The sequence below is a fragment of the Neoarius graeffei genome, chromosome 13 (assembly GCF_027579695.1).
Source record: "Neoarius graeffei isolate fNeoGra1 chromosome 13, fNeoGra1.pri, whole genome shotgun sequence".
NCBI lineage: Eukaryota > Metazoa > Chordata > Actinopteri > Siluriformes > Ariidae > Neoarius > Neoarius graeffei.
Genome location: NC_083581.1, coordinates 69,115,653 through 69,141,546, shown reverse-complemented (window position 1 = coordinate 69,141,546; position 25,894 = coordinate 69,115,653). Strand labels below are relative to the sequence as shown.

Sequence of the window (25,894 nt, the reverse complement as noted above, 5' to 3'; positions counted from 1 at the left end):
ACGCGACGTCACGAAAATCAATGTTTGCCGGGAAACCCAAATGCCAAGTTTTTTCAGAGGCGGACCAATTCGCCTCAAATGGCTTGATTTCAACTGAATTTTTCTGGTATTGCGCAAGGTAAAAAAAAAAAATCGCACAAAATGCAGAATGTGACAGATATTTGACCAAAGTTTAATATAAAATAGAAGAATTACATTGATTTTGCTCCTGAATTTACCCGTGATATGCACTTTAACAATAGGCATTGTTGCAAAGCAGCTTCCTAGAAAAATGAAGAGTTTAAACATATGAACTAATAAATGTATACCTGATGAGCAAGTGGTAAAGAAAGTGAGCACTGTCGCCTCACAGCAAGAAGGTCCTGGGTTCGAGCCCAGCGGCCGACGAGGGCCTTTCTATATGGAGTTTGCATGTTCTCCCCGTGTCCGCATGGGTTTCCTCCGGGTGCTCCGGTTTCCCCCACAGTCCAAAGACATGCAGGTTAGGTTAACTGGTGGTTCTAAATTGACCGTAGGTGCGAATGTGAAGGTGTGTAAATGGTTGTCTGTGTCTATGTGTCAGCCCTGTGATGACCTGGCGACTTGTCCAGGGTGTACCCCGCCTTTCGCCCGTAGTCAGCTGGGATAGGCTCCAGCTTGCCTGCAACCTTGTACAGGATAAGCGGTTACAGATAATGGATGGATGGATGGATGGATGGATGGGTAGTACCAGTCAAAAGTTTGGACACGCCTTCTAATTCAATGTTATTAGCCACTTAATGTCTTAAAGTAATGATGGATGTTGTTTCTCATTATTTAGTTGAATCAGTTCTTGACATAATACTGTATGGATTACTACAGTTGTGGTGTTGAATAGGGTTATTTACTGTATTTTTATTATTTACTGTTTGATGGTTTCAAATGCATGAAGAAGGCAAGAAATTGCACTAATTAGCTTTTGACGAGGCACCTGTTAATCGAAAAGCGTTCCAGGTGACTCCCTCATGAAGCTGGTTAAGATAATGCTATGGTAATAGTGTGTAAAGCGTCATCAAGGTAAACGCTGGCTGCTTTGAACAACCTAAAATATCAAACATATTGTTTTTTTCACACTTTTTTGTTTATGACATAATTCCATACGGCGGCACGGTGGTGTAGTGGTTAGCACTGTGGCCTCACAGCAAGAAGGTCCGGGTTCGAGCCCCGTGGCCGGCGAGGGCCTTTCTGTGCGGAGTTTGCATGTTCTCCCCGTGTCCGCGTGGGTTTCCTCCGGGTGCTCCGGTTTCCCCCACAGTCCAAAGACATGCAGGTTAGGTTAACTGGTGACTCTAAATTGACCGTAGGTGTGAATGTGGGTGTGAATGGTTGTCTGTGTCTATGTGTCAGCCCTGTGATGACCTGGCGACTTGTCCAGGGTGTACCCCGCCTTTCGCCCGTAGTCAGCTGGGATAGGCTCCAGCTTGCCTGCGACCCTGTAGAACAGGATAAAGCGGCTAGAGATAATGAGATGAGATGAGATAATTCCATACATGTCCCAAATGTTATTTGATAGTTTTGATGTCTTCAGTTTTGTTCTACAATGTAGAAAATACAAAATACAGAAAAACCTATGCATGAGTCGGGGTGTACAAACTTTTGACTGGTACTCTATAGATATTAATTAAAGACATTTGACAATTTGCAGCACTTAACAGTACAGCATTTTTCACCCTCGCTTAAACTTCACTCTTTCTGGTGCTGAGTTTCTACTTTGTCATGCCAAAGATAAATCAATAGCGCGTGCTGGATCAAGTGCTATTTTATTTGTAGCGTTCACTATTAGAACTGTCCAAGCAGCACTCTGCTGACGTGAGCTCCATTTCTCTGTCACTATATTTATATACAGTTCTTTTTAATTGTGTCTGACTTTTATGGTACATCGTGTTTTATTCTGTTCACATTCACTGGATATGAGCAATCGCACGCTCTGATTGGCTACTCTACTATAAGGATATCAGCTCATATACCGTGAGTAGAGAAAAACAAAATGGCAGCGCCTGTTGCTGAACCAGATGAGAACGAAATAAAAACTCTACTCGGAAAGAAAACCACAAACGATAAAAAAGCAACAAAATCTGGAATAAAAGTATTCGATGGTAAGAACGGATCTTTTTTTATTTTTCAAGAATTATTATTATTATCATCGCATTTTGCCATTTTGTTTACATTCCGAGCGGAAATGATTTTGTCGGGTTATTTTACGCCGGTGTGCATTAGCTCTGCTGTCCTGGTCGGGACTGAATATTTGCTAATTGCTAATGTCTCAATTTGCTGACATTTTTTACTACCCGAGGAAAGACCCTGCTGCACTGGCTGAGATAAAAACAGCTAATTTGTAGTCGTGTAATCACACCGTTTATATGTGTTTGTACAGTATGTTCTACAAAACAAAGCCATCCTAATAGAATGCAAAGAGGATTTGTAAGTGCAAATGCTCCTTTCAATCTGCATTGTTCACTTTGATCAGAATTACAGAGTACTGGAGGTAGACGTACGTTTTAGGTTATAACATAAGGATGCGTTGAAGCTTTGCCATTTAATTGTTTAGTAACCTGAACATCCGTTCAAACCAGGCTTTGATAGCACTTATTATTCTATCCACATTCACTGGATATGAGCAATCGCGCGCTCTGATTGGCTACTCTGCTACTAGTGCTACTAGGATATCAGCTCATATACCGTGAGTAGAGAAAAACAAAATGGCGGAGCGTGTTGCTGAACCAACCGAGGACGAAATAAAAACTCTGCTCGAAAACAAAACTCCAAAAAATACAAAAAAAATAAGCAACTCAATATGGAATGAAAGTATTTGTTGGTAAGAACGTATCTTTTTTTTTTTTTTTTAATTTTTTTTTCAGGAATTATTATTAAGATAAGATAAGATAGCCTTTAATTATCCCACAAGGGGAAATTTACACTGTTACAGCAGCAAAAATATATAAAGAGAAAAAGATAAGGCAGTGAAGGAGGAGTGCAAAAGCACTAAGTATACAAAAAAGGATATATATATATATATATATATATATAAAAAAGAAATAAACTGCAAATGCGAGTTTTGCTACCCTTTGGAAGAAGAAATAAAAGAAAACATTTCAGGAGAAAGCTAAAAACCTCTAACTGTTGCTAACGCCGAGCAAAAACATGGCTAAATCCTGAATGACTCAATTTTGTATAAATAGGGGACTACATAGGCGGCACGATGTAGTTTTTTCCTGCCATGGAAGTGCACTTGTATACCGAGGAGGAAGCCATTTGCGTGACAGCCGTGAATGAGGATTCAAAATGGCGGCTCGGCTCGGTTTTCCCTTTCGGGCGCTCTCGTTTTCTGTTAGAATTTGGTAAAGAAAAAAATAAATATATTATTTATCAGCTTAAAGTGCCATTCCACCATTGGATGTATTCTTTGGCATAAAATACAATATATTTTATGACAACATGACTAGACAGAGAAATCTTTTAGCTTCAAAATGATATATCAGACATAATTTTTTGACAACGACAAGTATATTAATTTTGCGACCAAAGTCACCTACCCTTTTAATTTCCGCGCGGTAGTGAAACGTGATGTCATCGGCAGGTTCCCCTTCTTGTGTACCACGTGTCGGTCTATTTTTAGACCAGGAAACCCCCAAAGTGAGAGAGTCATTTCTCCTCGTATATGGGGGCCAAAAAAATTGCGAAAAAATTTGAGTTAATCTTTCAGTTAGCTAGATTTATTGGTATTAGCTAGATTTATTGGTATTATTTTTATCGCGTTCTATCCGCCATTGCTGATAATATGTGCCACGTCACACGTCACGTGGTACACAAGAAGGGGAACCTGCCGATGACATCACGCGCGGAAATTAAAAGGGTAGGTGACTTTGGTCGCAAAATTAATATACTTGTCGTTGTCAAAAAATTATGTTTGATATATCATTTTGAAGCTAAAAGATTTCTCTATCTATATGGTGAAATACCGTGAGCTCGGCCTTAAATACTGACCTCGGCCCAGAGGGCCTCGCTCAGTACTTTCAAGACCTCGGTCACGGTATTTCACCATACGGACCTCCCAGCTGGTAAATAACATATACATATATATTTGACAAGAAGAAAAGTGACGTTCTGTCTTGGTGTGATTAGATATTTCTGACGCTTTATTCCATTACCAGTGTATTTATTGTGCACTATATGTCACTGAATTTCCATGAGACTATTTGCAGTTACAGAAACAGAGACACAGTGATGACACTATTATCAATACTGAGCTTTCAAGATGCGAAATGAAATATTTTCACGATGTTTCGCGTCGTGTTTGAGTCATGCTCGTGTATTTTTTAACTAAATTCATGAGGTTTCTGTGTGGAAAGAAGCCTCAAGCTGATGGAGCTGGTGTTCGCCGCAGTGCCCTCTAGCGCGTCTTGAGCATCGACACTGCCCTCCAGATGTCATCACTTTTCTTTTGTCACAGATAAATGAAATCCTTCAAATGAGCTCACAGCCTATCAAAACAATTACCACTCACCCAAAATGATCCCATATGCACAAACTCACTGTGGTTCCCTCACACACACATTCCCAGGAGCGCCTTCTGCTTTCGGTACTGCCCCGGCATGTTGCCATGGAGATGAAGGAAAATATAAACGCCAAGAAGGAAGATATGATGTTCCACAAGATCTACATACAGAAACACGACAACGTCAGGTAAACGTGTTTAACATTCAGTACGTCATTTCAATATTCTCATTTGTTGAATTTTTTAAAATTATGTATTTATTTTAAATCTGGCAAGGTCAAACGTCAAGAATATAAGCAGCATATGTAGTATAATAGAGAGCTCACAGCTAAAAAAAGGGATCATCCTGGAGGGAAATAGGTGACCGAGATGGCTGCGGCTAATCAAATTCTGCTTTCTAGTTTAATTTTGTCAGAGTAGATTCTGGAGTAAGGGGGTGGGGGGGTAGTGTTGTGTTTTGTTTTGTAGACTGCATTATGGCTATGGGAATTTTGGAGTTTGGCCAGTCGAGGAGTCAAAACTTTGATGTCTGATATCTTAGAATAGCTCTTTTGCTCAGATAAAGCCTTAAAATAGTCTGAGTGAACACGTACTCCGAGCGAATCACGAACGAAAATGGATCCTGAAGTCAGGAAGGCAGTCTCTTTTTAAAGTTTGACACTGTCGAATGGAATTTTATTTTCGCTATAGCCAAGATCGCATTCCTGTGCACTGAGGCTGATGTTGTCATTCCTGAGCTCTGTCGGAGCTGCTCTTCAAGCTTCGTGGGGGTCATAGTTCAAAGTTCTGCTATCTCCAGTGGGACCTTGGATTTAACCTGAAATAATATTAGCCAGTGGAATGCTAATACGACAGCAAAACCCGACAGAGGCTCCATAAAACATGAAGCTTTTTTTTTTCCTGGACGTTCTTTCACATATCGCAGAGAAAGAACTCGTCATGCAAGCGCCTGAACATTATCAAAAGAAAACAAGAGTACAGCTGATCTACAACCTGATACCGTTCATGACTGAACACAGCCAAGGAGTGCTGACTTTAAAGGAAAAGGCTGTTTGATTGACATGGCAAATGATCAGTGACAGACATTTCCCAGAGTATGAGCTTTAGTATGACTACTAAGTTTTTCAAACAAGCCAAACGTTCTCTTGTGCGCACATACTGAAGAGAGTCAGATCGTAGCGTTTGTGATTTTGAAGCTCAAAATCACTATAGCAGAAGCTTTGTGGCCTGTAGGCGGGGCATCTGAGGTCGAGGTGGGAACGTGGCACGAATCCGTCCTACAACTCGGAATTAACCCACCGGTATACCTTTACACCGCAGTGACGCTTGTGATAATAGGCTACAAAATCCAAGCTATAAACCATCATCCATTACTGCGCAGGAAATGAAAGATAGTCTTCATGACAGAAGGTAGTGATAACTCAGAAGGAAGATCACGAACTCCAGAAGGGTACAGGGGTCAAGGACAGAGCCTGGCTGCCAAAGAAGTACAAGAATGTCCTTAAAGGTAGACTGCCTTTCAGATTTTTCAAGTGTCAAGTCAAAGTCCTTCCCACGCCTTACAGTACCTGGTATTACTAGGCAGTCTCCCACTCAAGTACTAACCAGGCCCAACCTGTATGTGGCGCATCGGGCGGCGCCGATCTCCATAGCCCTCGGCCTCTCGCCTATTACATAGCTAGGGTTACAGTGGGGGGCTAGTCCTCTGGTAACCACGAGAGTTTAACTCCCCATGCACATCTGTATTGCAGCGTGCCTTGCCAGATGGCGGTAGGTACCATTTTTATGATGGTCTTTGGTATGACCCGACCGTGAATAGAACTCACGATCTCCCGATCGAGAGGCGGACACGCTACCACTAGTCCACTAGTCGGCTTTTTTCAAGTGTAGGTCATTAAAAAAAAAAATTTCCCGACACCCAATTATTTTTGTTTAGTGGACCGAAAGCTACTGAATTTTAATCACAGACTTCAAATAGAACAATTAATGAATTTATCTCCACGTGGCCCTAAATTCTCCGCTATTTTTTCCTGCTTCACCATGACCCAATTCAAGATACTTCATCATGCATGACGTGGTGGGCTTTCCCCGTTCGCGCACGGCATTGCGGGATACAAATTTGAAACATGGACGACGTGAGTGTGCGAATGAAACGTGAAAGACCGACCGCGGTAACGGAAAGAAAGCGAGAAGAAAAGACGTTACGTTATACACGAAGGAAAGGAAACGCAGGAAATATCAAACTGATAAATATGGGCGCTCAGCGAGCACCTCGGTGTGATCAGCTGTTCGTTTAGCGACAGAATGTCGGTGTAATTGTCAGTGCACGCTCAAAGGTAAACCTGTAGATGGCAGTAATGCAACACTGTGGATGCCAGCTGCCGTAAAACCCAAAAGAAGGAGGAGGTAAACCTGCGCATGCGCACACACACGGACTTCCTCTGTCTGCTTTGACTGCACGAAGCGAGCGATTTCATGCACATTATTTGCTCGGGAATCCCCTCAAATTAAATTACTTCCCAGCCACAGAATGGCCTGGTTGTTTTTTTTTTTTTTGAGACATTACAGAAATAAACATTTTACTGATTTTATGAACTCGAACGGCTGTCTAGCTTTAAGTAAGACCATGACGTCTACGAAGAACAAAACAACAACAAAAAAAAATGCTAAATAGCACTGCAGAGATGCATGAAAGAAGCAAAGGCTAACATAATAAATAGCTCCTTTACCAGAGCAGCATCTAAACTATATTTTCATTTGCAGCCCAACAAAACATCAAAACCTTTTTCTCTTCCCCTGCCGAGCTCAAGCTGTATCGCAGTAAAACGGCTAATTAACTAGCCGACTAAAGCGAGTCGAGTAAAACCAGCAGTGCGCTCTGAGTTTGTCACAAACCTCAAGCACGCACTGCTTTAAGGTCTAGCAGTTGTGTGCGAGCAAGAGCGATCCCACATAATTCACTCCGGCTCGAAGCATCTGTGTCACATTTGGTCAGGAAGAGATCAATGCATGAAATTGGCCAATTTTCTTTCAAGGGTGGGGAAACGGCTGTGGCGAATGGTTTAAAAACGTTCCCAGCCGCAGCGTTGGTGAAGCGAACAGCGCCATCTGTTGCCTTTCAGTGCTCCTTTCATCCTGTCGCCTGGAAATGGTTGTTGATGAGCACAATTCTAGCTGGCCAGGAGCTCTTTATGTAGGCCAGGCTGCTTGTGTCTGACTCTGACTTGCCTCATTGATTGTGACCTATCTTTAATCTAAGCGAAATGACGGCACTCCTCAAACGTCGTCCATCACGCCATCTACGGTACGAATGTCCCGATTATGTTGACGTTGACCTCCTTTCTGTTCTTTTATTTATTTGTTTGTTTGTTTTCTCTCCAGCATCCTTTTCGCAGACATCGAAGGCTTCACCAGTTTGGCGTCGCAGTGCACAGCGCAGGAGCTGGTGATGACACTTAATGAACTGTTTGCTCGTTTTGACAAATTAGCCTGGGTAAGCAAACACTATCGATCCCTTATTAAAGCCACAGGCCTTGGCTCAACTCTTAACATTGGCCCACCTGAGGGATTGCTTGATTAAATCTGGGATTATTGCACAATCCTGATTTCTCCTCGGCGTATGGTTTCCTTGGTTTCGCATTGCTAGTTATTATAGCCGCGGCAATTAAGCTACATTATGGGCGCTGTGAGTTTTCAATCGGAGACCGAATCGATAACAAAACGATCGCTTCGGCTGAATTTGATGATCTTACAGACGGAATGAGGTCACTCGAAAAGTATTATTTCACCCAGAAACAGCATCAGATACAGTGATTAGAGACTTTATTACAGCAGAGCAAGCTTGGCAAAGGAAATGATTATTATCTGTATTTTTGTCATAAGCTCCCGAGTCTGATCTTGTTTCAAACTGAAACGTGATTTGAAACAAAACCAAGATTTTTCAAGGACGTGTTTGTCTGGCGCAAGATAAACTGCCTTATGCGAACATCGAGCTAGTTCGGATCATAGTTTATCACCTTATCAGTGTGCATAAAGTACTTTTGAAAAGATACACAAACACGTTTGTACACGTTGGACATTTTTGAGGAGCAACAAAGGCCTGACGAGCAACAGTTTGTTACAGGAAGTTGGGAGCCGGATTTAGCGTTAGTTAAATCGCAAATATTGCAAATAAGACTTTAATAATTAATACTGTATGCGTTCTTCTTTTGATGAATTGTTGTACTAATTTTGCATAAGATGTGTGTGTGAGAGAGAGAGAGAGGCGTGTTGTTTCACTGTCTTCGTGGGAACTAAATGTACCTTCAGGGATAGGAATATGTGCCAGATTTGACCTTGTAGGGATGAGTGATTTTTGACATTTCCATTTGTTTAGTGAGGTCAGAGTTAGGGTTAAGTATTAACTAGCTGCATTAATAAATATGTCAATGGAAGGTCCTTACAAGGATAGTAAGACAAATGTGCGTGTGTGTTTGTTTTGGCAGGAGAACCACTGTCTCAGGATAAAGATCCTGGGCGATTGTTACTACTGTGTGTCTGGCTTGCCCGAGCCGAGAGCAGATCACGCTCACTGCTGTGTCGAGATGGGAGTGGACATGATCGAGGCCATATCGTGAGTCTGCATGTTTACAGAATCAGAATTGTTTCTGTTTACTCAGTGATTAATGTGACTGTTAATGAAATTGACTGCTCACATTGAACAAAAAAAAAGAAAAAGAACAGTGAAATACAGCCCTTTTCCACTGACGTGCTGGTTCCTGAGCCAGTGCTTAGCTCATTCTGTTCTATGTAAAAGAGCTGACTCTCAGCCGGAAAGTACGTTTCTGTTGCAGCTCCAAAAAACGCTGGTTTTCTTGACGCTAGAAAGGTAATTTCAAGGGCATGCCGTGATCAGCTAAACACTGAAGATAATAAAAGCATATCTTTCATTTTGTACGTGACGTTTTTCTCTCGCGTTGCGTCAAGACAATGATGAAGGTTTGGACTTTGAGTGGTTAATATGTACAGTATGTTCTCAAAGCCAGAAATGCTGTTATAGGAAAATAACCCATTCTTATTTTATTCCTCTAATACCCCGGCAATTTCCCAACGATTACTATTTTTAATTTATTACTTAAAGTGCCGGGCGGCACGGTGGTGTAGTGGTTAGCGCTGTCGCCTCACAGCAAGAAGGTCCTGGGTTCGAGCCCCGTGGCCGGCGAGGGCCTTTCTGTGCGGAGTTTGCATGTTCTCCCCGTGTCCGCGTGGGTTTCCTCCGGGTGCTCCGGTTTCCCCCACAGTCCAAAGACATGCAGGTTAGGTTAACTGGTGACTCTAAATTGACCGTAGGTGTGAATGTGAGTGTGAATGGTTGTCTGTGTCTATGTGTCAGCCCTGTGATGACCTGGCGACTTGTCCAGGGTGTACCCCGCCTTTCGCCCGTAGTCAGCTGGGATAGGCTCCAGCTTGCCTGCGACCCTGTAGAAGGATAAAGCGGCTACAGATAATGAGATGAGATGAGACTTAAAGTGCCATTCCGCCATTGGATGTATTCTTTGGCATAAAATACAATATATTTTGACAACATATATAAATGGTATCACTAGATAGAGAAATCTTTTAGTTTCAAAATGATATATCAAACATAATTTTTTGACAACGACAAGTATATTAATTTTGTGACCAAAGTCACCTACCCTTTTAATTTCCGCACGTGATGTCATCGGCAGGTTCCCCTTCTTGTGTACCACGTGACGTGTGACGTGGCACATATTATCAGCGATGGCGGATAGAACGCGATAAAAATAATACCAATAAATCTAGCTAATACCAATAAATCTAGCTAACTGAAAGATTAACTCAAAATTCTTTGCAATTTTTTTGGCCCCCATATACGAGGAGAAATGACTCTCTCGCTTTGGGGGTTTCCTGGTCTAAAAATAGACCGACACGTGGTACACAAGAAGGGGAACCTGCCGATGACATCACGTTTCACTACCGCGCGGAAATTAAAAGGGTAGGTGACTTTGGTCGCAAAATTAATATACTTGTCGTTGTCAAAAAATTGTGTTTGATATATCATTTTGAAGCTAAAAGATTTCTCTGTCTAGTCATGTTGTCATAAAATATATAGTATGTTATGCCAAAGAATACATCCAGTGGTGGAATGGCACTTTAACATGGTACACTTTGGATCCATTTATAGTTACCTTGTTGTTGTAACTAAAACAAGAAACAAGTTCACTTTCACTTTCTTCATACTGTAGCAGCTATAAATAGTCATCCTTTCACTGTCTTCTTTTTTTTTCCCCCTCTTGAAGTTAATTAGACAAAAATATGCAGCTTGTCACGTTCTGAAGACTTTGAAATTTTAAAGGAACAGTTTCACCTGTGACTGTTACAAAGCGCTGCCACTGAACACTTCTAATGAACCACAATGAGTACCGCAGGGGAACCATGGTGAACTTGTGGCTGAGGACACTGATAAGCCACAATAGCAAAACCACCTGCCTAATATTGTGTAGTTCCACCTTGTGCCACCAAAACAGCTCTGACCTGTTGAGGCATGAACTCCATAAGACCTCTGAAGGTATGCTGTGGTGTCTGGCACCAAGATGTTAGCAGCATCTGATCGGTTTGCAGCCATGCAGCCCCATACACAGCGAGATGAGATGCACTGTGTGTTCTGACACCTTTCTATCAGAGATAGCATTCACTTTTTCAGCAGTTTGTGCTACGGTAGCTCTTCCATGGGGTCAGACCACATGGGCTAGCCTTCGCTATGCACACGCATAGCGCAGTGAGTCTTGGGCGCCGATGACCCTGTCAGTTGACCAGGCATCCTTCTTTAGACCACTTTTAGTAGGTACTAACCACTACATACCATGATCATTCCACAAGACCTGCCATTTTGGAGAGTTGTCTTGCCATCAAAGTTGCTCAGATCCTCACTTTTGCCCATTTTTCCTGCTTCCAACACATCAACCTTGAGAACTGAATGTTCACTTGCTGCCTAATACACCTCTGAAGGTGTGCTGTGGTGTCTGGCACCAAGATGTTAGCAGCAGATCCTTTAAGTTGTGCCTTGTTATGACTTGTGTGTGACTTGGATTAGAGTGAGGGAGAGTTGCGCAGCCGCCAGCCTCGTTCTCAAGTCCCGGCCTAACTGGGTCCAGGGGCAAGACAGAATCGAGATGGCTGGAGCTAGGTCAGGATGCAGTGGATGGCCAGCAGTGTTCTATGTGTTGCACTGTGCCCTGATAGCGCTCCACAAACTATTTGCTCGGTCCACCTTCCTGCCCATTGAACCACCAGGTGGTGGTCTCCTCCACACAGTCTGTCGAGTCCAGTCTTCGGTCGTAACCCTGACCAGGGGGAGCGAGGGGTTGCTCGTGCTTGCTCAAGGCACCACCTCAGGCTAGTGGAGGGAAGGAGATGCCTTACTACTCCATTCCATGGTGGTCAAGGACGGCACATGCCCACTGCCCTATAAACCATAAAAACCATAGTTACAGTTAAGAATCATAATAAAACTTTGGTACATTTTTGAAGGGTTCAAGGGTTCTTTTCAGTTTGGAAAGGGGCTCTACAAAGGGTTCCCCTAGAGCAAAGCTATAGAGGTATCATGGTTCAGAGTTTGATAACCATCCATCCATTATCTGTAGCCGCTTATCCTGTGCAGGGTCGCGGGCAAGCTGGAGCCTATCCCAGCTGACTGTGGGCGAAAGGCGGGGTACACCCTGGACAAGTCGCCAAATCATCACAGAGCTGACGCAGAGAGACAAACAACCATTCACACTCACATTCACACCTACGGTCAATTTAGAGTCACCAGCTAACCTAACCTGCATGTCTTTGACCTGTGGGGGAAACCAGAGCACCTGGAGGAAACCCACGCGGACACGGGGAGAACATGCAAACTCCACACAGGAAGGCCCTCGCCGGCTGCTGGGCTCGAACCCAGAACCTTCTTGCTGTGAGGCGACAGCGCTAACCACTACACCACCTAGTTTGATAACCATAGTTCCTAAGTACCATAGTACGACTGTACTAAACTAGTGGAAATTTTTCCATCTTAAACCTTTCTTTAAAAGGTTCTCTGAAGACACATCAGTTTCAGTACTGGTACCGTATAACGATGATATAAACTATGGTTTCTGCAGTAAAATACAGTTTATTCAGTGTGTATCCATGTATGTTTACATTACACTCCTAGAAGAAAGGGAATTATGGAATGGTTTTATGGATGATTTGCAAGTTTGGCTTTCTGAAGGGCTCGACTTGGAATGTACAGTTCTATATAGCACCTATACGGACTTCCCCAAAGGGACAAACCAAATAACCTTTTAGTTTCCTTGATGGAACATTGTAGAACTGTTATTTATTTATTTATTTATTTATTTATTTATTCATTCATTTATTCCCCCCTCCATGATGTAAATGCTGTTAATCTACTTTTCAGCCTTATCAAGAACGTATGTGTATGAATTTTGTGTGTGTGTGTGAGCAGATTGGTGAGAGAAATCACAGGGGTCAATGTGAACATGCGGGTGGGGATCCACAGCGGGCGTGTGCACTGCGGGGTTCTGGGACTACGCAAGTGGCAGTTTGATGTCTGGTCCAATGACGTCACACTGGCCAACCAGATGGAGGCTGGAGGCAAAGCAGGGTAAGAGTGAGCACCACCCACCCACATCCCACACACGGACACCATGTGGAGCTGTACTGGAGTTCTAACAAACCAGCAATACAAAACGTTTCGATTTATGTTCATTCTTTGTGTCATACTCGATGATACCTATGATCAAACTTCCACAGACGTATCCACATCACTAAAGCTACACTGCAGTATTTGAATGGAGACTATGAGGTGGAGCCGGGCTTTGGCGGAGAGAGGAACGCCTACCTCAAAGACAACAATATTGAGACCTTCCTGGTGCTGGGCTGCAGCCAGAAAAGGGTTAGTTATGCACAAATACAACAGATATACAGTGGGGTCCAAAAGTCTGAGACTTTATAATTAACAGTTATTCCACGAAATCGAGTCGTACATGAGCTGAGAGCCGACGAGGCGCGTAGCACCGAGTTGGCTATAAGCCATGTGCGATGAGATTGAGTTTTATTCTATCCACATTCACTGCATTTTGAGAAACAGAGCATTTTTATTTTAATTTTTTGCAAATTCGATAAATAAAAACTTCATGCAAAACATCCAGCAACATAATTTCCACTTAGAATGTAAACAAACCGGCGAAATGACAGCAGCAATTTGTGAAAAAGATATGTTCTTACTGCAAACATTTTCATTCCATATTTAGTTGCTTATTTTTGGGGGGGTTTGTTTTTGAGTAGAGTTTTTATTTCGTCCTCAACTGGTTCAGTTACACAGTCCACCATTTTCTTCTTCTTCTTTAGGGTTTTTTGGTGCTTGGCAAACCAACTTAAAAGGTGCATTACTGCCACCAACTGGTCTGGAGTGTGGAACAGGCGCTATGGGGGGACTATATTATTTTTGCTATTTCTGTTTTTTTTTTTTTTAATACTTGATAACAAAGTGATATATCTGACTTGATGTGCTCCGCCATTTTGTTTTTCTGTACTCACGGTATATGAGCTGATAGCCTAATAATAGAGTAGCCAATCAGAGCACACGATTGCTAATATCCAGTGAATATATGTGTGTGTGTGTATATATATATATATATATATATATATTAGTGCTGTCAAAAATGTCGCGTTATTAACGCGTTAACTTGACTCAATTTTAACGGCGATAATTTTTTTATCGCGAGATTAACGCTCTGTGACATGATGCCATGCCCCGCACAGCCAGAGTCCTCTGCCCTCCCCCAAAGAGCCACGGTGCTCGGCTTAGGTTTCGTTTTCCCATCGGCGGCTCCAGCCCCACTTTGCAGTGGCTGTGACAAGACATGTTATGCTCTGCAATAAAAAAAAAACATTGGTACAACCAGTGTTCGAACTATGCCGATATTTTCGGGGGGTCCCTTTTTTTCCCTTGGGGGGGGGTGCTTGCGCTTGTCTCAGAGCGCGGCTCTCCATCGCGCACTCACTTCGGATATGCAAATGCTTCCCGTTACACACGATTGCTATGTCAATAAACATCATTTTGCCAATATTTTAGAGACCCCCCAACATTTCCCAAATCATGTTTTCAAGGGATCTCATGTCTGTTTCAGGGGATCTCGGATCCCCCGAGTACCCCCGTAGTTCGAACGGTGAGCAAGCCCATTCACTTTTTTATGCTGATAAGAGAATTACAATGGTTTTTCATGTGACAAAAATGTGCGATTAAATTGCGATTAATCACGAGTTAACTATGACAGTCGCGACATTAATCGTGATTAAATATTTTAATCGCTTGACAGCACTAATATATATATATATATATATATATATATATATATATATATTTTTTTTTTAAACAAAGAAAATAAATGTTCAATATCTTTTGTGTTTAATATTCAAGACTTTCCACTATTTCTAGGTCCTGATTTAAATATAAGCAAATTTGTGGGATTGACCATGTTAAGTGCTTTGTACAAAAGCATTGTATTGAAGCACGTGTTCAGACGACAGGCTTCAATATGGATTTGATCTAAAGTGGCCATAAGGTTTTGCACTAACTTGTGAAGTCCATACCAGCTCGAGTACGTACTGTCATTAAAGCAAAACTGAGCGTCCTAAGTACTAAGAAGTTGTGAAATTCATGTAAATATTTCAAAGATTCTGCTTTTCACTCAAATTTTTACCAAAAATATTGTATTATGGTACTGTGCAAAGGTTTTAGGCCTCCGATTGTTTTATACAAACTTTGTTATAGATTTCTATTTTATGACTTCTACATTATCGAGTCAACAACACAAAAACATTTGAGAGTTCCAAACATTCGTTGTTGTTTTTTTCCAGCACAAAATTAAATATTACAGGAAAAAAAGTTTCCAGTTGAGCAGCGTATTCCATAAGGGAGCACTTTTCAGATTAAAACAAGAAAACATAACGAAGGCTGCTGGGTTTTGGTGCGAAATGAAGAAGCGAGTGTGACAGTCAAAGTGTCCAGAAGAACTGCGGCTGGTTCTGTAAGACGTTCAGTAAAACCTACAGCTCATTTCTGCATAAAACTGCACTCATTGTACTGGAGACTGCTATTTTTTTTTAAAGCAAAGGGTCGACTCGTCTCACACCAAATATTGACTTTGTTTCATTTATTATGGCTTACTGATTACTGTGTATGGTATTTTTTTAACGTTGACACATTTCATTTCATTATTTTAAGCCATTTTTGGTCGACAGCATTTCTTTGCATGTGTCTCAGACTTTTGCACATTAAAAAAATTATGTAAAATAGAAGTATTTTCACTTGTGCTGTCAGACTTTTGGACTCCACTCAAAACCTGGTTATACATTATACAGTATAGCCATGATGAGGCTTATTCGGGCTTCGTGTGTGCATCATGTAGAAAGACGAGAAGGCTGTGATGGCTAAGCTGCAGCGTGCCAGAGCCAACTCATCTGATGTGTTAATGCCCCGCTGGGTGTCTGACAGATCCTTCTCCAGGACCAAAGACTCCAAAGTTTTCAGGCAGATGGTGAGTTCTGCACAGAACACAAACTTAAACAAACAAAATACACTGTGTATGGACCTTCTGGTTTAAGAATAATAGAAGAATTTATAAATGCATCAGTTTTGAAGTGGTTTCTGCATGTTGTGTTTTTTTTAAAGCTCTCAAACACTATTAATACAAGTGTCGCCAGGCAAAACAAGCCTCGCCCGGCAGCACTTATTTTATACCTATATGTTGATAATGGTAATATTTCTCAATCATCAGCTGTCGGGTTATAGTCCTATGAAAATTCATGACCTTGAGTTTGACATTTCAAAGGTCATGGCAGCAACTGAAAGCCCATATGGGACTTTCTATGAGTTGATAATGGTAAATTTCTGGCTATCATGAACCATGTTAAAGTTATAGCCCTTTGAAAATCCGTGACCTTGAGTTTGACCTTTCAGGGTCACTCAAGGTCAAAGATCATGGTGTCAAATGAAAGCCCATATGGCACTTCCTATAAGTTAATAACGGTAAATATCTGGCTATCATAAACCATGTTAAAGTTATAGCACTTTGAAAACTTTTAGTTTGACCTTTCAAAGTCACTCAAGGTCAAAGGTCATGGCAGCAACTGGAAGCCCATATGGGACTTTCTATGAGTTGATAATGGTAAATATCTGGCTATCATGAACCATGTTAAAGTTATAGCCCTTTGAAAATCCGTGACCTTGAGTTTGACCTTTCAGGGTCACTTAAGGTCAAAGATCATGGTGTCAAATGAAAGCCCATATGGCACTTCCTATAAGTTAATAACGGTAAATATCTGGTTATCATGAACCATGTTCAAGTTATAGCCCTTTGAAAACCTTTTACAGTAGTCTGACCTTTCAAAGTCACTCAAGGTCAAAGATCGTGGTGCCAAATGAAAGCACATATGGCACTCCCGATAAGTTAATAATGGTAAATATCTGGCTATCATGAACTATTTTAAAGTTATAGCCCTTTGAAAACCCATGACCTTTTAGTTTGATCTTTCAAGGTCAAAGATCATGGTGCCAAATGAAAGGCCATATGGGAGTTCCGATATGCTCAGAATAGTAAACATCTGTTTATCAGCAACCGTTTTTGAGTTATAATGAAAAATGTTATTTTGACCGAAAGGTTGACCTTTCCAGTGACCTTGACCTTCAACTTGACCCGATTACCCCCAAAATGTAATCAGGTAATCTACGGGCCATTGCACACCTACCCTGAAAATTTGAAGTCAATCGGTATAACCGTCTAGACGCTAGATTATTAACAGACAGACACACAAACAAACAAGCTACACTGATTACAATACTTCACCCCACTGACTCCATCATGGGCGAGGTAATAAATATTTTTATTTTTTTCGCGGTGCGGTTTTCATCAAATCCTGCGCTCTGATTGGCTGGCGAGCGGGTCCATATCCTAATGGTACGGACCCTGGTTACCGCCCTCTGGCGACTCGCTCGTTCACAACAACAACAAACATAGTAGCAATTTTTGTCAACATTTATCTTTTTTATAAGATTTATTTATGAGTTTTATCAAAAATCTTGTAAATTTTTGCCAGCATTTCTCAGCATAATAGCATTAATTTTACATCATGGATAGCGATAGCGACAGTGTTCACAGCGAAAGCGAGTTTTACTACCCTGAGGAAGAAGAAATAAAAGAAAACATTTCAGGAGAAAGCTAAAAACCTCTAACTGTTGCTAACGCCGAGCAAAAACATGGCTGAATCCTGAATGACTCAATTTTGTATAAATAGGGGACTACATAGACGGCAAAATGTAGCTTTTTTTGCCTGCCATGGAAGTGCACTTGTATACCGAGGAGGAAGCAATTTGCATTACAGCCGTGAATGAGGATTCAAAATGGCGGCTCGGCTCGGTTTTCCCTTTCGGGCGCTCTCGTTTTCTGTTAGAATTTGGTAAAGAAAAAAATATATATATTATTTACCAGCTTAAGGTCGGTCTGTATGGTGAAATACCGTGACCTCGGCCTTGAATACTGACCTCGGCCCAGAGGGCCTCGCTCAGTACTTTCAAGACCTCGGTCACGGTATTTCATGATACGGACCAACCTTAAGCTGGTAAATAACACATATTTATTTAGTTCAGACATTTTGGTCCTAGATACATTCACTCCTCCTGCCTCTTCATCCCTGCTTTGCCACCTTTCTGGCTTGTGAAGGGTGATTTGTGAGTAATTCTTTCATTTGAATTGAGTCACCTGGATTAAAAAGATTAGGATGAAGGTTTCACATCCACACACTCATGAAAGGGTTTTATTTCATCGACATGTTCAAAGATTAAAAAACCTATGAGCTGTAACTTTTGTTCTTGGTGTTCTCAACCTGTTGTTCAGGCTACAGAGGTTTTACAGCTACATACACTACCGTTCAAAAGTTTGGGGTCACTCTGAAATGTCCTTATTTTTGAAAGAAAAGCACTGTTCTTTTCAATGAAGATCACTTTAAACCAGACCTGGGCATTTTACGGCCCGTGGGCCGCATCCGGCCCTTTGGTTCATTCTGACCGGCCCGCGTAAGGTTAATTAGAAATTACAAAATGGGCGGCACGGTGGTGTAGTGGTTAGCGCTATCGCCTCACAGCAAGAAGGTCCGGGTTCGAGCCCCGTGGCCAGCGAGGGCCTTTCTGTGTGGAGTTTGCATGTTCTCCACGTGTCCGCGTGGGTTTCCTCCGGGTGCTCCGGTTTCCCCCACAGTCCAAAGACATGCAGGTTAGGTTAACTGGTGACTCTAAATTGAGCGTAGGTGTGAATGTGAGTGTGAATGGTTGTCTGTGTCTATGTGTCAGCCCTGTGATGACCTGGTGACTTGTCCAGGGTGTACCCCGCCTTTCGCCCGTAGTCAGCTGGGATAGGCTCCAGCTTGCCTGCGACCCTGTAGAAGGATAAAGCGGCTAGAGATAATGAGATGAGATGAGAAATTACAAAATAAACGTATTTTCTAATTTTACCTCACGCATGGACTGAATGTGCATTGCTTTTATTTTGAAGTTGTGTTCAACAAAAACGCAATGCGCGCGTCGCGACATGAGCATGACATGAAATCCCACGAAACCTAATCCCGCGATAACTACTTCCGTAATTTGTCCAGACCAACCACAAACTTGTACGTCATCCTTCAAACGGTCCAGCCAATCACATAGTGTGACGTCACCAGCAGGCGCCGGAGCCCGAGCCGATCTGTAGATCTGAAACCTACACCGAATCAACGTTGTTGCGAGCAAGTCACATGAGGTGATTAGACTACAAATGTGGGCATTCATCTCATTCATCTCATTATCTCTAGCCGCTTTATCCTTCTACAGGGTCGCAGGCAAGCTGGAGCCTATCCCAGCTGACTACGGGCGAAAGGCGGGGTACACCCTGGACAAGTCGCCAGGTCATCACAGGGCTGACACATAGACACAGACAACCATTCACACTCACATTCACACCTACGGTCAATTTAGAGTCACCAGTTAACCTAACCTGCATGTCTTTGGACTGTGGGAGAAACCGGAGCACCCGGAGGAAACCCACGCAGACACGGGGAGAACATGCAAACTCCACACAGAAAGGCCCTCGCCGGCCACGGGGCTCGAACCTGGACCTTCTTGCTGTGAGGCGACAGCGCTAACCACTACACCACCATGCCGCCCTCAAATGTGGGCATTATTATTATAATATGATGTATCTTGCTTGATATGTGGAGTAGAAAGACAATACTGTGATGTCTTTATTGTGTTTTGGGGTGAATGTGACTGAAAAAAAAAGGTACAAACGTTCACATTTTGTTAACCATTGTTTTGGGAAATTTGATTGAATAAATGACATTTTTTGTAAGGCAACCTCGTTTTTTCCATACTATTACCAGTCTTAGCAGCTTGTAAAAACAATTATATTTATTGCTTTATATAAAGAAATACAATTAATATTATGCAGAATTTAGTTCAGCCTTTTGGTCCGGCCCTCCACAAGATTTTCTGTTTCTCATGTGGCCCCATGGAAAAAATAATTGCCCACCCCTGCTTTAAACTAATCAGAAATCCACTCTATACATTGCTAATGTGCTAAATGACTATTCTAGCTGCAAATGTGTGGTTTTTGGTGCAATATCTCCATAGGTGTATAGAGGCCCATTTCCAGCAACTCTCACTCCAGTGTTCTAATGGTACAATGTGTTTGCTCATTGCCTCAGAAGGCTAATGGATGATTAGAAAACCCTTGTACAATCATGTTAGCACAGCTGAAAACAGTTGAGCTCTTTAGAGAAGCTATAAAACTGACCTTCCTTTGAGCAGATTGAGTTTCTGGAGCATCACATTTGTGGGGTCGATTAAATGCTCAAAATGGCCAGAAAAATGTCTTGACTATATTTTCTATTCATTTTACAACTTATGGTGGGAAATAAAAGTGTGACTTTTCATGGAAAACACAAAATTGTCTGGGTGACCCCAAACTTTTGAACGGTAGTGTACATATAGCGTTAGCAGGAGCGTTTACTAGTTTGACCCCTGGCTGCAGTAATACATGTCCGTGAGCCACTGAAAACAATATTTTTCTGCTTTTATCGGATTTACAACCCCGATTCCAAAAAAGTTAGGACAAAGTACAAATTGTAAATAAAAACGGAATGCAATGATGTGGAAGTTTCAAAATTCCATATTTTATTCAGAATAGAACATAGATGACATATCAAATGTTTAAACTGAGAAAATGTATCATTTAAAGAGAAAAATTAGGTGATTTTAAAGTTCATGACAACAACACATCTCAAAAAAGTTGGGACAAGGCCATGTTTCCCACTGTGAGACATCCCCTTTTCTCTTTACAACAGTCTGTAAACGTCTGGGGACTGAGGAGACAAGTTGCTCAAGTTTAGGGAGAGGAATGTTAACCCATTCTTGTCTAATGTAGGATTCTAGTTGCTCAACTGTCTTAGGTCTTTTTTGTCGTATCTTCCGTTTTATGATGCGCCAAATGTTTTCTATGGGTGAAAGATCTGGACTGCAGGCTGGCCAGTTCAGTACCCGGACCCTTCTTCTACACAGCCATGATGCTGTAATTGATGCAGTATGTGGTTTGGCATTGTCATGTTGGAAAATGCAAGGTCTTCCCTGAAAGAGACGTCGTCTGGATGGGAGCATATGTTGCTCTAGAACCTGGATATACCTTTCAGCATTGATGGTGTCTTTCCAGATGTGTAAGCTGCCCATGCCACACGCACTAATGCAACCCCATACCATCAGAGATGCAGGCTTCTGAACTGAGCGCTGATAACAACTTGGGTTGTCCTTCTCCTCTTTAGTCCGAATGACACGGTGTCCCTGATTTCCATAAAGAACTTCAAATTTTGATTCGTCTGACCACAGAACAGTTTTCCACTTTGCCACAGTCCATTTTAAATGAGCCTTGGCCCAGAGAAGACGTCTGCGCTTCTGGATCATGTTTAGATACGGCTTCTTCTTTGAACTATAGAGTTTTAGCTGGCAACGGCGGATGGCGCGGTGAATTGTGTTCACAGATAATGTTCTCTGGAAATATTCCTGAGCCCATTTTGTGATTTCCAATACAGAAGCATGCCTGTATGTGATGCAGTGCCGTCTAAGGGCCCGAAGATCACGGGCACCCAGTATGGTTTTCCGGCCTTGACCCTTACGCACAGAGATTCTTCCAGATTCTCTGAATCTTTTGATGATATTATGCACTGTAGATGATGATATGTTCAAACTCTTTGCAATTTTACACTGTCGAACTCCTTTCTGATATTGCTCCACTATTTGTCGGCGCAGAATTAGGGGGATTGGTGATCCTCTTCCCATCTTTACTTCTGAGAGCCGCTGCCACTCCAAGATGCTCTTTTTATACCCAGTCATGTTAATGACCTATTGCCAATTGACCTAATGAGTTGCAATTTGGTCCTCCAGCTGTTCCTTTTTTGTACCTTTAACTTTTCCAGCCTCTTATTGCCCCTGTCCCAACTTTTTTGAGATGTGTTGCTGTCATGAAATTTCAAATGAGCCAATATTTGGCATGAAATTTCAAAATGTCTCACTTTCGACATTTGATATGTTGTCTATGTTCTATTGTGAATACAATATCAGTTTTTGAGATTTGTAAATTATTGCATTCCGTTTTTATTTACAATTTGTACTTTGTCCCAACTTTTTTGGAATCAGGGTTGTATTCAGTCAGACCAAATTTACACTTTTACAAAACGGGAAACGACACACGACATGAAGGATGCATTTGTGTTTGTTAGTGTTTGCTGTTTGCTTTTTTTCACAGCAGGTTTTTTTTTTTTTTAATCATGGGCATCCGGTGTTATCCGCAAAGGACCAGTGCAGGTGTAGGTTTTCATCCCAATCAAGCCGGAGCCATACCTGGTTCCACCTGTTTAATCAGGTGACCTTGCTTTTCATTAGACTGTCAGCTGTGTCTTTGGCTTGGATGTAATAAAAACCGGCACGAACTCGAGCCCTTTCTGGGTAAGATTGGACACCGCTGATTTAGATGTACCTGTGAATTCACAAGGTTTAATCATTCGCGCCAGCAGAAAGCAAGCGGCTGAACTGTCATCTCTTTCGTTGGTTGGAAAAAAAAAGGAAGTACAGTAATTGCTTATTACTAAGCAGTTTTTTTTTTTTACACCAGATTTTATCAAACTAAAATGTCTCATCCACCAACATGGCCCAGGGTGTTTTTCATGGAATTATTATTTACTTATTTTTTTTTTTCTCTCTACCTGATCGGATTTTCTTTTCAGCAATGTTAGCACTTCTGCATGTTATTAATATACAAACATCTGACTCAGAACATTTTCTCCATCTTCCTCAATCACCCAGAAACGGGCTTTGGATTGTAAATGTAGTTGTAACACTGTTCACGTTCACACAATGAGGAACTGGGAGACAGGCGTGACAGGTCGAGGGGTGTTTTTTTTTTTTTTTACTTTTCACTTTTCGGGTGACTTTGCTGTAACTCACTAGCCTGGCAAGCCAGACTAAATGTGAATATTTAGCCTGGCCTCGCTCGTAGACATTTCCGAAGGGTGGGGGTGGAACAACCCGCTGCGCAACAGTGACTGTGACGTAGTCAGAGCGACAGAAAGCAGTGGGGGAGACCTTGGAATAAATAATTTTTCAAAATGCATATTAATTAATAAACAGGTTCTAGATATTAAGAAGTTTGGAGATAATGACCACAAGTTTGGAGTCTGTACCACATACTTAACATACACTTATTTTTTTCAAGTGTTTTTCAAGGGTTTGCTTAAACTGTTTGAGTTTTTATTTTTATTTAGTGGTGTTTGGTGAAATAATTTCCCTTAAATTTAAAATAACGGGAAAATAAGAAACGATCAAAAAGTAATGTTTCAAAGCTGTTTATTAATTCTTCGTACTGCACAAACTAGCCCCATCCTTTTGGCTACGAGCGGAGCCAGCTGGTAGATCAGACTTTTGCCATAGCCGGTCGGCAAAACAGCGAAAACGTCCTTCTTGAAAAGGAATGAGCGGAGAGCCTCTTCCTGCTCATGTTTCAATGAAAACTCCAAGTCTAATTCTTCTAAAACTGATTCCAAAGCGGAGTCAAACGCGCGCTGTTTGCTAGCCGTAGCCATCTTTCCTGTTGCGCTTTCTCCAGCGTCGCGCAGCTTTGTCATCACTCCTGCAAAAGCCCGCCCAAAGAATCCAAACAAAAACCTTGCGTTGTGATTGGCGGGCACGATTTGATGCCCGGGGTGTTTTGTTGATATGGTGCGAGGCTAGACCCACTCGCAGGAAAAAAATATTTTTGGCCGCTAGGCGAGTGGGTCTAGTTTACTAGGCTAGTAACTCACATGCAGGGGCGCCGCCAGAAATTTTGGGCCCCATGAAAGATTAGAATTTTGGACCCCCCAACTTTCAACAAAAGCAGCAATCCTAAAGCATTTATGGGTTGTATCACTGCTTACCTCCTTCTCCAAAGGGCAGTTCAGTGGTTTGGTAGGGCGGAGGTCCCCCTGAGGCTGAATCTGTGCATATTTAGGGCACCCCATTAGTTATGAAACTGGTTATTAGCACTAGTTATTAGCACCAGCATAACGTAATAGTTCATCTTGTTTATCACACAAGTCAGTTCAGTTATTAAAATGGAAAAAATGTCACTGTACAAACTGTAAAAGTGTTCTCTTGATAGGCTAATCCAACCACGTTCATACTGTTCATTTACCATTCGCTAATATTTTGAACACACATGTGAGCGATAGCTACCTTTCTTTGGGAAAAACTGAGTGACCAGTTGGCTGCCTCTCCGGTCCCTCTCAGCTTTCAGCTGCCTTTCTTTACGTTTTTGACAGCCACTCTTCATATTTAGCGATCATAGACTGTACGCACTCCACTGCTGGCTGGCTGGCTGCTGCACCGCGACACAGCAGCAAGTAGCGTTGCACTGATCAGCACACGGATTTAACGCATCGCGCTTCTACCAGAACTGGACCGTACCATTTCGCAAAAGGGGGAGGGTTAAATGACAATATGTTGAAGAACTCAAGAAATAGACAACCTTGCTCAATTAGCTCATTTTACCAGATGGAATATTGCATTGTTATTTCAAAAGTCTTATTAAAATCATTAAAAGCATATTATCAGCCCCTTAAAGGGCCCCGTGGCAGTGCTGGGCCCCTAGAATTGTTCTAACCTTTCCCTCCCTGGCGGCACCCATGCTCACATGCATTATTGTAGGGCCTTGACCCATCACTGCGAACTATATTCCCGAGTCGGATGGCCGTCACCGTCTACCAGGAGGTTGACTCACTGGTATACCTTTTATATACAAGGCAATACTTGGACTACTGCCACCCTACATCAGTAACCTAATCACACTGAGGAACCTTGACTCTTATGGCCTGCGCGCCAATGATCATTTGGTGCTCTCTGTCCCATCCGTCCGCACAGAGCAGGGAAAAAGAGCTTTTGTTTTCTCTGCCCCCACCACCTGGAACAAGCTGCGAAAGGACCTAAAAATAAAAGAACTTATTCCATTGAGCGATTTTAACTCCAGACTGAGAGCACTTGAGACGGCGTCCCTGATTTGTAACTGTTTTAAATGATTTTTTTTTTCTTTTAATCAGACTCCTGTAAATTGTACTTTTAATTTTGTAACCTGTGCTGCCTCTTGGCCAGGACGCCCTTGTAAAAGAGATTATTAATCTCAATGGGTCTTCTCTCCTGGTAAAATAAAGGTTAAATAAAAATAAATAAATAAATAAATAAAATGCACAGGGCGGCACGGTGGTGTAGTGGTTAGCGCTGTCGCCTCACAGCAAGAAGGTCCGGGTTCGAGCCCCGTGGCCGGCGAGGGCCTTTCTGTGCGGAGTTTGCATGTTCTCCCCGTGTCCGCGTGGGTTTCCTCCGGGTGCTCCGGTTTCCCCCACAGTCCAAAGACATGCAGGTTAGGTTAACTGGTGACTCTAAATTGAGCGTAGGTGTGAATGTGAGTGTGAATGGTTGTCTGTGTCTATGTGTCAGCACTGTGATGACCTGGCGACTTGTCCAGGGTGTACCCCGCCTTTCGCCCGTAGTCAGCTGGGATAGGCTCCAGCTTGCCTGCGACCCTGTAGAACAGGATAAAGCGGCTAGAGATAATGAGATGAATAAAATGCACACTCACAACACACTGGGTTGGCACCCAGCTCTCGCTCACGTCCTGGCTGTGAAAGACACACCGAGACACATTAATATCCCGCCAGTAATTAGACACAGGTGTAACTCGTCACATTACCGTACCTGCTGGTTCAACCTGACGCCTCACCGCACAC

At 42.3% G+C, this 25,894-nt stretch overlaps 1 protein-coding gene across 2 annotated transcripts in view; it reads left to right on the top strand.

The window, feature by feature from the left end:
- adcy6b (adenylate cyclase 6b) overlaps positions 1 to 25,894 on the top strand; it is a 228,253-nt gene that overhangs the window by 148,643 nt on the left and 53,716 nt on the right. For both annotated transcript variants that reach the window (XM_060938414.1, XM_060938415.1), the window contains exons 5-10: positions 4,580 to 4,701; positions 7,895 to 8,006; positions 8,998 to 9,125; positions 13,002 to 13,160; positions 13,310 to 13,451; positions 15,970 to 16,098. In XM_060938414.1, the coding sequence (XP_060794397.1) occupies positions 4,580 to 4,701; positions 7,895 to 8,006; positions 8,998 to 9,125; positions 13,002 to 13,160; positions 13,310 to 13,451; positions 15,970 to 16,098 (792 nt within the window). The remainder of the gene's footprint in view (positions 1 to 4,579; positions 4,702 to 7,894; positions 8,007 to 8,997; positions 9,126 to 13,001; positions 13,161 to 13,309; positions 13,452 to 15,969; positions 16,099 to 25,894) is intronic.